The sequence below is a fragment of the Cucurbita pepo genome, chromosome 1, assembly GCF_057944985.1.
Source record: "Cucurbita pepo subsp. pepo isolate OVF chromosome 1, ASM5794498v1, whole genome shotgun sequence".
Taxonomy (NCBI): Eukaryota; Viridiplantae; Streptophyta; class Magnoliopsida; order Cucurbitales; family Cucurbitaceae; genus Cucurbita; species Cucurbita pepo.
This window is the reverse complement of record NC_141798.1, coordinates 7340538-7354562: the sequence shown is the minus strand read 5'-3', so window position 1 is coordinate 7354562 and position 14025 is coordinate 7340538. Positions and strand designations below refer to the sequence as shown.

The window sequence follows — 14025 nt, the reverse complement described above, 5'->3', positions numbered from 1 at the left end:
CCTGTTTGCAGTGGGCCCACTTTGTCGTTACGCGGAAATGATATTCATGCATGGCATGCACATGATGAGGGGATGATGATGGTTGCTGGATGTGGAGCATGGTCATTATTGGAATCTCACATGATGAGAGAGAACAATGGATTGCATTAATTATTCGTGTCGTGACTTTTCGGTGGATGTTAGTTGGGGCATTTTTTGTTCGGGTCGGGCATGGGTCGGATCTTTATTTTGCCAATATCAATACAGACATTATCACGTGCATGGTGTGGTCCTTTCTTTTTTTTTTGTTCATTTTTTCCCTATTTCTCACTTTTTCATTCCGTACCACTGTTCCCCTCTTTACTTTTTAAATGCAATACAAATTTATAAATATTTAAATTTTTTCATCTGGTAGTTAACTTTAGCTTCTAAATCTTTAATAAATTTTAATGTTAGTCTTCAATGGTAATTTTAAATTACTTTTTTTATGTTAAAAAAATAATATAAAAATATTTCCAAATTTTTTATACTATATTAACCTCTCAAGAAAAAGTTAATAATAAACTAACGGTAAGAACTCATTTTCAGTTTGATTAAAGTATATGAGATGATGAATTGTATAAACTAAGTTGTAATTAATTAGTGTTTTATGTAAATTTATTTAGAAAATCTAATGTACTGTTGTGAACTTTGAAGACCATATCAATAATATTTAAATTATATATATATATATATATATATATATATATATATATATATATATATATATATATATATATATATATATTTTTTAGTACTAGACATGATGATTAAAATCTATCATTACAAAACCTATTGTTTTATTTAATATGTTCATTGATTCTCATGATAACGATAATAAATAAATATTTAAAAGGAGACGGCTTATGTTGGCATAATTAAAGGTAGAAGGAGGCATGCATGAATATCTTAATCCTCTTATTTTGTGGGGTTGTTATGTTAGGTGGATGATTTGGGCGTGCACAATTTACGTCTTTATGAGGGAGATCATCACGTGCTTCACTGCCTAAGTCTCCCATTAACTAAACATTGGTCACGTGCTAATATCAAATCAATTTTTGTCCATGTTTACCATAATTCCATTTTCCATATTCTAATTTTGAATTCTTTTTTTAATTTAGACTATTTAAGCATTTACTTCCGGATTAAACTAAAATCTAATAATGTTTGAGGCTAAATATGTTGGATTTAAAACACTCCCACCAATTATATATTTGAATAGATAATTTGATTAATGAGATAGAGCAAGAAAGTTTGAATTGGATGGATGGGTGGATGGATGTGCATGAATCCGATGGGTATGGCATCCATCCATACCCATCATCAAAACATCTCTTTTTAAGCAAATTCCAACCTCATCATTTACTTCTGTAAAATTTGAACGCTCCTCGGAAGAATTGCAGGCGCCACCGACTGTGGAAATTCTTGGAACAACACGAAGAGACAGAAGTGGATCAGAGTAAGAAATTTCTTTCTGATTTTCTTTCTTTTTATGTGTATTTTAATGTCGGGTTTTTCACGGAATGGGGGGTGGGTCGAGTCGTTCTTCCATTGTTGTCACTGCTCACTGCTCACTCTTCATCCTTTTTAATCATATTTTTCGATTTCTGATATTTCCATAGAGATTTGCAGCACAATCGAGATCTCTCTTTATCTGTTTCTCTAAAATCGAACAATGTTGGCCATGGATTGGCGATCTCTCTCGCTTTAATCTGCTGGTTTGTTTACTGTTTTTTCTCTTTCAACCTTTGAACAGCAGGGCTCAGACTTCTCTTCATCTGGGTTTGTGCTTTTTTTGAACTGGGAAAGAAGTTGACGACGGTGGTTGAGCAGTAGATTTATGTCGGCTTTGTTCATATTGGCAGTGATTGGGGCTCTGTTGCAGCTCTGGTTTTCTTCTTCTTCTTCTTCTTCTTCTTCTTCTTCTGCTTCCTTCCTTCTCTGCTGGTTCCGGCAGAGGTTGATTCTGCTGCAACGATCATTTTCAATGCGTTTGAGATTAAAAAGGCAAGACAGATTTTTTAGTTTCATTCGCTTGTATATGTGTTTCCTAAAGGGTTTTCGGCCTAATTCCGATTTAGTTTTTTCCATTGCAGGAGTTGTTCTGGAGTAAAGTTCTCTTGGGCTAATCGTATAAAACATTTTTTACTTCGTTTCTCCACCTTGCACTTTAGTTATTGGAATTCTCAGAGATCTTCCGCTGTTTCCCTTTGATTATTCACTTCTTCTTCTTCTTCTTCTTCTTCCCATCGATTTGATCTCATTGTCGTACTTCCGGATGCCGCATTCTAATCAGAAACTTGTTAGCAGCAACAGAAAATCCAAGCTGCATCCAAAAAATTTCTCTGCGGATTCCAAAATGAGGAGAAAAGTTCGCATAATCTGTTACGATCCTGATGCAACCGACTCATCTTCAAGCGAAGATGAAGGAGAAAGATATGGAAGAAAGTTTAATCGAACCGTACACGAAATCCACCTGCCTCCGCTGAAGAAGACTCTCGAATCCGAGAGTTCTCAGAACAGCAACAACGAAAACAAAAACCCTAGGCTTAAGCAATCCAAGGTTCAGATCAAAAACCCTTCCTCCTCCCGAAGACAATCGTCTTCCAAATACAGAGGTGTGAGACAGAGAGCTTGGGGAAAATGGGCGGCTGAGATTCGAGATCCCTTTAAGAGAAGCCGTATTTGGCTTGGTACTTACGATACTGCAGAAGAAGCTTCTCAAGCTTATGAGTCGAGGAGGCTGCAGTTTGAAGCTATGGCGGCAGAAATGGCTGTTGAAGAAGGCAACAGGACCGTATCCTCATCCGCCGCTGTTCTTTCAGAGAGCACTGCGGAGACCACCGTATCCCACACCTCACCGTCGTCGGTTTTCGAATGGGACGATTCAACTTCCCAAAGCCAATATTTGAAAGTGGTGGGAGATTCAATCAAAGAAGAAACAGGCACGAATATGAACTACCTTCAAGAAACCGATCAGAGGCATCCGTTTATAGACGAAATAAACATGGGGATCAATTTTGATTCGATTCTGGCGGATGGAATCGGAATGTTCTTGGAGGATTTTGTAAGTTTAGAGAACACCCAGATTTTTGGGTTCGGCGATGATGAACCCAGCGGCTTTCCAAATGCGGATTTCGGGGATTTTGGGAACGATGACATTTCTTGTTGGCTTGATGATTCCATCAACATTACCTGCCCTTAAATTTTTGCAGCTTAGGGGTTTTCCTTTCTCAATTGTTTTGTCCATTGAGAAATTCCCTTTTTTAATTTGGTTTTCTGAGAGTGAAAATGAGAGAGTGTTCTTCTCTCAGTCTGCCATTTTGGTTACGATTAAAAGATTTTGTCAACTCTGTGTGAAATTGGTTAATCAATATCGATATCAATGTTCCTAATCTTGAAATTTTTCATCAACAACTTGAATCATTCAACGTTAATTTGTGTGACATTATGAGTATGTTTTCAATTTATTTTAAGGTACGGAGGAAAGTGAGAATGCGTACTTGTGATATGAGCTGTAAACCAATTTCGTAGTTCCATCCATGGTACCACTTTCTCGTACTGTTGCCCTTTCTTTTAATTTTAAAAAGATAACTTAATAATTCATTTAATGTTTTGGCCTTTTTGTTGGCCGAACTTCATTCCTATTGGTGGGTATTGAAGGCCTGAAACGTCAAAGATGTTAGAAATATTTTAAGGCGTTTTCCAATTCAAAGAAATCCATTGACTTGGAAACTCTTGATGGAATCTTCGAACATTTGTATTTGTTCATCTTGAAACCACGGAACCCCTGTCTTAGATCATAACACGATGTGATTGTTTTACACGATTAATTACATTATCCATACATGGATCAATCAGAGTTGTTGGTTTGAACCAAGAAGCACAATCAATCAGAGTTGTTGGTTTGAACCAAGAAGCACGGACACAAGATACATCTGTCACATGTCACATATATGTTTTTGCCAAACAATAATTGTACTAGTCCATGAATACATAACCTTTAACCTAAAACACTCCCTTAAATTAAGCAAAGAATCAAGACCTTGCCTTGATGTTGTTATCTTCGGGTACAAGAACAGGTGAAGCAGTGTGGAAAACCCCATCCACTCCTTGAATGGCCTCATCATCAAAACTACCTTCTTCTAACAACTCAGCTTTTACTATCTTCAACCTCTCCTTAGCTCCATTAAACTCCCACACAAACCCAATATTTCCATTTTTGTTGAGGAATGTGTATAAAAGATTAAATATATATAAGTTTTTTGTATGATAATATTTACAACACGAGATGGAGACGGATTTCAAGATGGCGATGAAATTGTGTGATAGTTAATTTTGATAGATTTGATGGTAGTAAATGCATAAAAATGTTTGTATCAAACAAATATGTGCATAACTCAAACAATATTCTAGCTTATGAGTGGATAAATAAGTTAACGTTTAATATTATTAACTCGATATTAATTATTGATTTATAAATTAAAGTGCTTACATTTTACAAAAAGTCGTTGTAGTATAGTGGTAAGTATTCCCGCCTGTCACGCGGGTGACCCGGGTTCGATCCCCGGCAACGGCGTTCCTATTTTTTGACTTACCTTTTAACCAGTACTTGCGCCGATGGAGGGGGAAATATGAACCCGCCATAAAACGTCCTGCAATTTTCCTTCCCGCACTCACTCGTCTTTCTGTCTACGGAGGATTTTCAGAAAATCAACTTCCACGCCTAGTTCTTCAACGAGTTCCACCATTCATTCTTAATATCCTCTGTGGACCTGTTTTATTTTTCCTTCCAATGACAAGAGCTCAACTCAAAGAAGAGGCAGATGCCAGTCTTGAGATAATTTCCATCGGATCATTGTACAGTGGACACATTGGGACAAGAAGTACTGGAGCCGCTCTAGGGTTCGTATTCGATTTATTTTGCCCTGCATATTCTGATTTATATGTCTGCTGTAACTGATTTCATTTATCGCGGTGGTGATGTTGCTATTTCCGATTATATTTTTCTATGTTTATTTGATAGTTTGCCTATCACCTCAAGTGGAAAGCATGTGATGCTTGTAACATAGTTTGTTCCCTTTGGAATTCTGTTCTGTATTTTTCGACTTGGTTGCTTTGAAAAGATTTCTTTTCTGATAATTGGTTGTTTTGAAGCGATTGCAAGCTTATCTGGGTAGGTTTTGCGATCTAGAATTGGTAAAAATTAGTTGATCCCAATTTGCAAGTAAAATCAGATTGTCTACTTCATGAAGCTTATCTGATAAATTAATTTTGAGTAGTGCGAATTTGTTGTAAATTGGATTTGGTATTAATGCACAGTAAATTCCATTTAGTGTCACCGCAATCTTCAGGAGAGTCAAATATCCAGAGTTCCAATATCCAGGGAAACTTTGGACCAATTGACGAATTTGTCAATTCGAACTGCTTGCTGAACTAATTACCATTTTTGTTATTTTTCGAGTGGTTGTTGTAGTTGCAAATTTAATATACCTGAAGAGGTGTTTTAGATCAAGAACAGTAAATGTCAAAGAGAGCTAGGAATATAGATTTTGGAGTTTCATGTGGTAGTTTAAATGTGTTTTATGAATTATTTACTGATGGATAATTATGGAGTGACTTATTTGTTATCTAGGTGTGTCTATTTCAACTCTGCATTGTAGTAGAGATAAATCTGATATTGATGATTCCCATTATCTTTCTTTATAAGAGATCCTCCCATTAGAGCTTCAAGAAGTTAAGAGAAGATGCATTTACATGATTCTAGATAAGAAATCTCAACTGAGGACCTACTGTAATCATTGCATTATTGTGTAGGGTAAAGATCGATTTCCCTATCCAGATGGGCAATCTGGCTAGTCTCCGAAGGGGCTTTTATTTATGGTGCGTATCACCTTCGTATTAAGTATTGAATATCTCTGTTTCTCGTGTCATTGGAAAATATTTATTGAAAGGTTACATCGTCCCTTGCAGATTTTGTCCATGGATGGACGTTCATTTTCAGAGGAGAGGCTGCCTCTTCACTAATATTTGGCACGGGAAGCGTCTTCATGCAAGGTTGATGGAGGGGAGGTATAACTTTTCTCTTTTAACATACAGTCTGTTTGCTTCTTAGATTTGCATTTTTATACGGATCCCTTTAACCAGTAGAGTCAACCACTAATAAACGAGTCCTATCATACTGTAACCTTTTAGAATTCCTTGCATTTTCTATGATCGGTAACTTACTCTGTTGTGTCTCCTTTCCAAAATATTCTTCAACCATGTTAACATTTTTCGTTCTTGAATTCCTTGCTTTGAGTAAATGCTCAAGTGACAAGTCAATTGGAAGGTAAAATTGAGGACCTTATGTTCTTAGTTTGAATATATCTCCACTGAGCAACTTCAATTTCACCAGTGAAATGGTACTCTTGTGTATCCGCACAAGAGGAACTGAATTCATGCAGTCTCAAGCGCCATGGTTAATTTTCTACCTTCAGTTTCACCGGTGGAAGTCTCAATCAGTCTGAATTAGTTTCTTGCCATGAAAGATCGAAGATTGCAAGAAAGAGAAGGAGGAATCATGGAATCGAAATGGAAAAGTTATTCAATAGTGCTAATCTAAAAAAAGTAGGAAATTGTGGTTCAGGAATTAGATCCATGACCGAAAAACTGTCAAGCTCAGCGTCTGTCAATGAAGTGAATCAAGGTTTTTGTGGCATGTATGTAAAGAAAGTAATTAAAGATAGTTCCTTTACAGAGGCGAAAAGAAAAAATAATAGCTCAGCAACTTCTTTGGCATCAGTACCTGCAACGTGTACAGGAAAGGATAAAAATTCATAAATTGCCAGCTAACTTTGCATCTCCATGGTGTTTTTAACTACTTTGTTCATGCTACCAGAAGAAAATTTGCTCTTGAACACGAACTCAGGCTCCAAAAGAAATGATTTTGATTCATTAGGACAATACATTGTGAAGTCAATGATGATTTTTTTGCTTCCACAAGCAATTCCTCTGCTTAAGGAGAATTCTAACCGGAAAAAGACAGCCACTTCTAATTTGTTTAGGGTTTCCTTGTGGTAATTTATAATTAACCTGTACCTATTGTTATTAACGTTTGACAAATACATTGTCACATTTGATATGTATGCATATACAAACTTTTTAGTTTTATTAAAATATATTTTTATTAATCTGCAGATGGAAATACAAAAGACGTATTGAAGAAAGAAGATAGAGCAAAGCAGGAATACATGCACATACTGCATGGGAAGTACGAATCCGCTGTCCCAAGTTTTGTGCTTCCCAAACATGGTCCTGACAATCTGGAGGGCGAGCAACATTATGACCGTGCATACATTAATGGCAACTTCTCTTCTGTTGCAGACAGTGGTCAAGGTAAGGAAGATATGAAACCTATTGATTCTAGTGGATTCCAATTCTGTGGTTGCATGAATGATGAGTTGTTGGTAAATTATCATGAAGCCACTGGAAGCAAAAAGTCCCGTGACAGTGAAATTGGTGGAATGTGCATGGAACAAGTCAGGAGGGTCATTTGTACGTTTCAGAATGTCCTCTCGGCTGTACCTCTTCTGGTAGAGTACTTTCTGATGAAACTATGCGTAATAATAAAAGGATGGATAAATGCCCATTAAATCTTCAAATAAATTCCTTGAAAGTGGACAAGTAAACTCCTACGGATTATATAGAAAGCAATGCGAGAGCAACCTTGTTCGAGTGGATCCTTTTCTCAACTCCCGCATGGTGAGAATTTGGTATCATGGATACATTCTTTCTTACCCTAGCAATTTAGTTATTACCAATCATTCACTAATGATAACACCATTACTACTTTAAACTTCATTTGTACTTAAAAAGAGCATTTCTGTGACATTCTTCCACGTTAACTAAATTTGGTTTTGAGGCGCAAAACTCCTTTACAACCAATTTATTAACTATGATAATCTAGTAATTGATGTTATGCCATCTCCTTTTTTCAGCTCAGAATGCAAATGATTCAAGTGTAAGAAGGACCTCCGCATATCCAGAGGCATTAAGTAAGGAAGTCATTGTAAGAAAAGAGGCTGCGGGAATGGACACTGTGCCATCTTCTCAAGTTCCAAGCATTGTGTACAGTTGGATAAAAGCTCAAAATGTGTCTCATTTGGCTAAGGAATACAATCGCCCATCCAATGAAACTTATGATACTAGTTGCCTTGGAAAACATTATGGTGCGGAAACGTCTTCCACCGAATCCCCACATTCTTCTTATATCAATCAGATAAAGTATGTCATTGCAGTCCTTCATTAGACCTAGATGAAGCATCACTGAGAGCCAACAAGAAGCATAATTCAGGACTTCTAGACACACCTGTTTTGAAGGAAGATTGGGAAGGTAATTTTCTTTGAATGTTTGCTAGCATCTTAAAGGTACTGTTATTTGTTTTAGGGATATCCCAAAACGTGCTCTAGGTTCTTTACTACGAGTGTCTCAGTTTGTCAATCTTTCCACTTTGTTTGTTTAGTTGGAAGCGAACGGAAAACTTTACCAGCAACTGTAATGCAAGGGACTATGTTAAAGAGCTGTTGTGTGCAATGAGTACAAGCTCAAAGAACACCGAGGAACATTCCTTACTTCAGCTAAAGGACTCTGCCATATGGCTGTTTGCCTCAACCATATCAGATTCTCGAGATTCACATTACTATTTACCAATGGATTGTCAGATAAATCATGCAGAATTGTGGAAACTAATGCTACTTGCTGACAGTACGGTCACATTTGGTGCGTAGCTGGATTTAAGGTAGTGTGCTATCATCATTTCAAATTTGGCACACTTTTTGAGTTTCTGAGTCTTAGACGTTAATTTCATTCTGATATGATGTACTTGTCTCATCAACGTAGTATCACAGGATAAAATACTATGATTTAGTGACTGCAAAGTATTCCATTATTATATGCAAACGATAATAGTTTAAGTTTTATGATAACAGAAGATAATTAATTTGTTCTGTTTCTAACTGTTCAACTTCCAGTAAAACTACAAGTAGATATTTGGAAATTAATTAGTAGTCTGGCTAGAGAATGGAACTTGATTATTCCAGCCATCTGAGAATTCGTCATATTCATTTATTTTGTTACCAGCACTGTTAGATGATTTAGTGTTTTCTTTCACTTTATAGAGACTGCCACTGGGGCATCAGCTGGTCGAGGTATCATTCGGACTCGGGTGGGCATTGTCTACAGGAAATAAATTGGGCACTCTTCTTCGTTTTACAGGTATGTGTTAGACTCCAACTTGCTCGAAGTTTAAACAGAGAAAAATATGGTCTTCGAGGGATCAAAGCCTCCAAATGTCAAAATGTGGTTGCACACATTTATTAGCTTAAGCTCCTGGACTTAAATAGTAAACTCATCAACTAATGGCAAGATAATAATAACTAATTTAGCTTACCAACCTGAGCTACAAATTAAGAACTAGCTTGAACAAGGAAAGTCTCAACAAACTATTACTAGAATATTGCTCACTCAAAACTATGAAAACTACAGAATTGCCACACTATGCATCCTTGCATCGGTGACTAATGCCTCCCATAACGTGCACCATTTCTTTTGCACAAGGCTAAAAAAATTCATGTCCTCACTATATTGAAAAGATTTCCGTAACTCTCCCAACTCATCAAGAGAAGACACAAAGAGTCAAAAAGTGTAAACATGTTTACAAATTAGAGACAAGCTATAAGAGTTAGAAAATGGAAATATGAGATCTGTTTATCATCATGTAGTGCCGTTGGAGACCATCGGATCTTTTAAAAGAAGTATTCATTTCCAGTACCATTTGTGTTTAATTTCTTCAGTTTCTCCATTATAGGTGCAAGTGTTTTTTGTATTGCAACTGATAATAAAGAGACAGGTGTGGTGGCTGTCGCGGCTGATAGCAGGCAGCTGGTATATCTACTTTCATCAGATGGGAAAAGATAGCAATAATGGCCAACCAACGAAGAAAGTTACTTGTAAGTCGCTTACTATCAGCAAATGTTTTAGTTTTGAGTTGGTTTCCATCGTGATCTTGATATGACAATGCAGGAGTCTTTGTGACATGGCTGCATCAGAGCCGACGATAAATGTAAAAATAATCATTCATTTACGAAAATAAATGTTTAAAAAAAAAAAAAGTAATATGCTCTAATTTAATAGGGTTAAAAGGATCAAAATCCCAAAAACCATTGTTCTTAATAATACTTTTGCAAGAATCATGAAATGTCCAATGTTCTTCAAACTTAAAGGGTATGTAATAGTGCTTTTGGAGGGGTTTCAGCTTCATCCAAAAGGGATACATGACAAATTCAATTGATTCTTGGCAACCACTTTAACAAGCTCAGAATGGCTTCATTACCAAGAAATGTGCAAGTCCTTTACACAATTTAGAAGGATATCATTTAAGTCTCCTCTTATAGTAACCAAGGAGATTCTTCGGAATTGATCAATATCCCAGCGTTTTATTGAAGTCCTATCCTATTATTTGTTTCAGAGTTACCCAGAAAACCAGTGAACCTCCATGATTTTGACTCAATATGAGAGCTAGAGAAAGAAGGATTCTTCAACACACTTGTTATTTTCAAAATAAACAAATTTCACTGTTAAAAATTTAACACAAATTTCAATCTTTCAGTTTTTGCATCTACTTTTTCATTTAAAACAAAATCACTTGGAGGATTGCTAAGCCTCCCTCCCATAGCTCATATTTATTGTACCATGAAAATGGTAGAAAATTAAAGCTCAATACTTTCCTATAAATTCAATAAATGAATAAAACAAAGTGAATATTGTAAGCGCCAAAATTTTAGATCAGGTGAGTCGAACAATTTGGATAGAGTTTACAATTCAACCTTTTTATTTTTGGGTTAGATTGTTTTTTCTTAATTATTTTTTTTTAAAAAAAATCATATTTATCTACCATGTTATATAAAAAAAAAACTAAAATATTAAACTTTTACCATATTCAAACCATCACTAATGCCCATTACAAACAAAAAAATATTCTTGGTTTTTGTCATAATCTTAAATCTTATAATGTTGAATTAAGTTAGTTATAACCCGATTTTTGAAGGGGTGAGTTGATAAAACAAAGGATCCAAATTTTTTGTTTTCTAAAAATTTAACAAAATTGAAATGGAGAAAGAGAAATGTAACCCAATTCTGAATTGGTTAGTCAAAATTAATTAGATTATCGGGTAGCGGTTGGTGAAATAATTAGAATAATAAACATTTAATGCGCAAAATTGCGTTTATTAACGCTGGAGCCGACTGGGCTGCGGGATGGCCTTTCGGATCGGGTTGGTAGTTGGGAGCTGGTTGGTCCAACCCCTCCGAATTATAATCTCCTATTTATTGCTGTTGCCTATGTGGACCAACCATTCTCCGCCACGTCTCTCTCCATCCTACTTGTATTATTAAATTTCCCTGAACCAACGTACGAACCCCCTTTTTTCTCTTTCTTTTCTTCTCTATTCATTTCTCATTGTGTCTACTGTACGCCACGTGGTTCCAACACGTGTCCTCTTCTGTCCACGGTTTTAAATACTGTATTATTTTCAAACACCAAAATTATTGCTCACGCGTACAATTCAATAAAATACTCCGATAAGTTTGAATTTTTCATATTGTCCAATTTAATACAAAATTAAATAAAAAATTTATAAGTTAAAAAAGACTAATTTTTTTTTCCTTCTATATACTCGTTTAATTAAATAAAATCACTTACTAATATGAATGAAATTATAAGTCAAACCATGTTCTCACCCCAAATAAATATAACTCATAAATAATAAGTATTAGTTGAGAGGTTATGGTCTATAGTAAATTGAATTTATTTCAACTGTCACCTTTTTTTATAAATCCTTTTTTTTTTTATATTTTTTTTTATTCATTCAACTATATACGAATTGTCATTTATGAAGATTTTAATAGTAAGCCTTTTTAAGTTGAGTATAACAATTTTTGTAGTCTATATATTTAATAAATTTGAATTAGAAAATTCATAAAAGTTTTAAAATTAGAAAATAACTTATTTATTTGAATGATGTTTAATGAGAAAGGAATGAATATAATACATTATTATTATTATATTAAAATAGGCCAAAGGAAAGTTCTTGGGGTTTCTTTGATACACCGAAGAAATGGATGAAATTGTTTATTATGCCACGTGGAATATTCAATTATTTGTTTTATTAAAAAAAAACAAACAAACAAACATTTAAGTGGATTGTGATTCTCCCTTGTCGTTTAGTGCACATTTAATATTTGGTTGATTTTTAATTGTATATCCTCACTAATGTCATAAAAACATCATAAAAAAGTCAACTGCTTCTAAATCCAAAGCTCTACCTTCAACAGTTTTCCAATCAAAATCCAACAATATTTTTTACTATCATTTTTATTAAAATTTAAAATTAATAAATTTTAAACTTATTATTTTTTTAATTATTAAAGAAACACTGCATGTACTTCTGGTGTGATCCCATTACAACAACTTCTTTTCTTCCATATCTGTTAATTGTTTCGACTGTTTTCTTTTTTCTTTTTTCCTTTTTAGTTAATGCCCTTTAAAACAAAAACAAGCTTAGGTCCGTCGCTAGCATATATTATCCACTTTGGTTCATCCTATATCATCGTCAATTTTATGATTTTAAAACGTATCTACTAGAGAGTAACTTTCACACCCTTATAAAGAATACTTTGTTCTCCATCTCAGGTTTTGTCAATGTAAAAGTAGAAGTAAAATTTGATAGGGTTTTGGTTTGGTAAAGATGACCTCAAAAGCAGCCACATTTGTTGCACCAACGAGACTCATATAATAAAGAGGAGAATTAGGTTTGCCATAACGAGAAATATAAAAGAATTCCACATAATATGATTCAAAACTTGGAATTAAATTTATAAATATTTATAATCAATCAAACAATGGTATATAATGTCGTTTAAAGACACCTTCTAGGGATTCATTTATGGAATATGGTCATTTATTTAATTCATCCACTGATCGATTTATATAGATCTAATAAAATTGAAACTAAACCATCAATATTTTCAAATTATAATTTGTGTATTATTCACTCAACTCGGTTCGAATCCACAATTTTACTATATATATTTAGTTAAAGTTGAATGGAGACGAAATAATATATGTATTGACTTTTGATGAAATTGGGAAAATGAATATTAATTAATAGTTAATAGTCAAAGTATTTTCCACGTCAATTGCATATATTATCATGAAAATGACAAGTAACAAACATTTGTTTTATATCCATCTTTCCACATTACACTCATATACAATTTTTCAATCAAATAAAATGATCCAATTATACAATAAATGTAATAATGTTTTCTATAGGTTTTACTGCCTTCAATTCAAATAATAATAACCATGTGTATTCATTCTCAAATCCAAGTTTATATCCAATACAAATAATATACATTTACTAAGTGTCATATTTATTTATTTTTTTAAAAAAGTAATATTTATTTTAAAAATTGATTATTTATGATCAGTCTTTTTAGTTCTACACGTGACTTCTCGTATAATATATGTATCTAAAACTAGTTAAACTACATTTATATCGAAATCTTTTAAAAAAAAAATAAAAAGCAAGTAAAATTGTGAAGATTTGTGATTCATTCATTAAAAAAAATTATTATGAATTAATTAAGCCAAGCCGTCCACCATTTTAGCTTTTGTAGTTCAATAGGTGGCAATGAAAATTTAAACATCTATCCTATTGGGCTGTCAAACTGCATTTAGTATTATTTATAATAAAAATATATGTCACAATTTAATTAAAATTAAATATTCACATGATTATCTATTTATGCTAAAACTCATTTTTTTAAAAATTTTAACTCAGAGAAGGAAATAAAATGTTTTAAAATAAAAATATTTGAATATTGAATTAAAAGGAGTTTATATAAATAGTAAAATATTAATAGATGCAAAAGCAAAGTAAAAAAGGGGAAAAGAAGATATACAT

The 14025-nt window shown here is 33.9% G+C and overlaps 2 protein-coding genes and 1 non-coding gene across 10 annotated transcripts; all 3 read left to right on the top strand.

The window, feature by feature from the left end:
* The first annotated feature begins 1317 nt into the window (after positions 1 to 1317).
* LOC111780866 (ethylene-responsive transcription factor ERF118) lies at positions 1318 to 3413 on the top strand. 3 transcript variants are annotated; one of them, XM_087122191.1, is made up of 3 exons: positions 1318 to 1477; positions 1778 to 2025; positions 2115 to 3413. In XM_087122191.1, the coding sequence occupies exon 3, from the start codon at positions 2297 to 2299 to the stop codon at positions 3221 to 3223; it is 927 nt and encodes a 308-aa protein (XP_086978317.1). In that variant the 5' UTR covers positions 1318 to 1477; positions 1778 to 2025; positions 2115 to 2296; the 3' UTR covers positions 3224 to 3413. The 3 variants fall into 3 exon arrangements, with proteins under 3 accessions (XP_086978317.1, XP_086978321.1, XP_086978320.1); XM_087122195.1 differs by having other exon boundaries at positions 1340 to 1477; positions 1775 to 2025; XM_087122194.1 differs by lacking the exon at positions 1318 to 1477 and having other exon boundaries at positions 1489 to 2025.
* A 1112-nt stretch (positions 3414 to 4525) lies between these two features.
* On the top strand, positions 4526 to 4597 carry TRNAD-GUC (transfer RNA aspartic acid (anticodon GUC)). Its single transcript has one exon. It is a non-coding gene; the product is annotated as a tRNA-Asp (tRNA).
* On the top strand, positions 4554 to 10340 carry LOC111787496 (uncharacterized). Of its 6 annotated transcripts, none has more exons than XM_087126994.1 (8): positions 4554 to 4904; positions 5836 to 5901; positions 5992 to 6090; positions 7198 to 7395; positions 7998 to 8392; positions 8523 to 8798; positions 9178 to 9274; positions 9909 to 10340. In XM_087126994.1, the coding sequence occupies exons 4-5, from the start codon at positions 7251 to 7253 to the stop codon at positions 8306 to 8308; spliced, it is 456 nt and encodes a 151-aa protein (XP_086983120.1). In that variant the 5' UTR covers positions 4554 to 4904; positions 5836 to 5901; positions 5992 to 6090; positions 7198 to 7250; the 3' UTR covers positions 8309 to 8392; positions 8523 to 8798; positions 9178 to 9274; positions 9909 to 10340. The 6 variants fall into 6 exon arrangements, 4 of the variants coding, with proteins under 4 accessions (XP_086983120.1, XP_086983124.1, XP_086983114.1 ...); XM_087126998.1 differs by having other exon boundaries at positions 4554 to 4923; XR_002813995.2 differs by adding an exon at positions 7483 to 7761 and having other exon boundaries at positions 4578 to 5901; positions 8003 to 8392.
* Positions 10341 to 14025: the final 3685 nt, after the last annotated feature.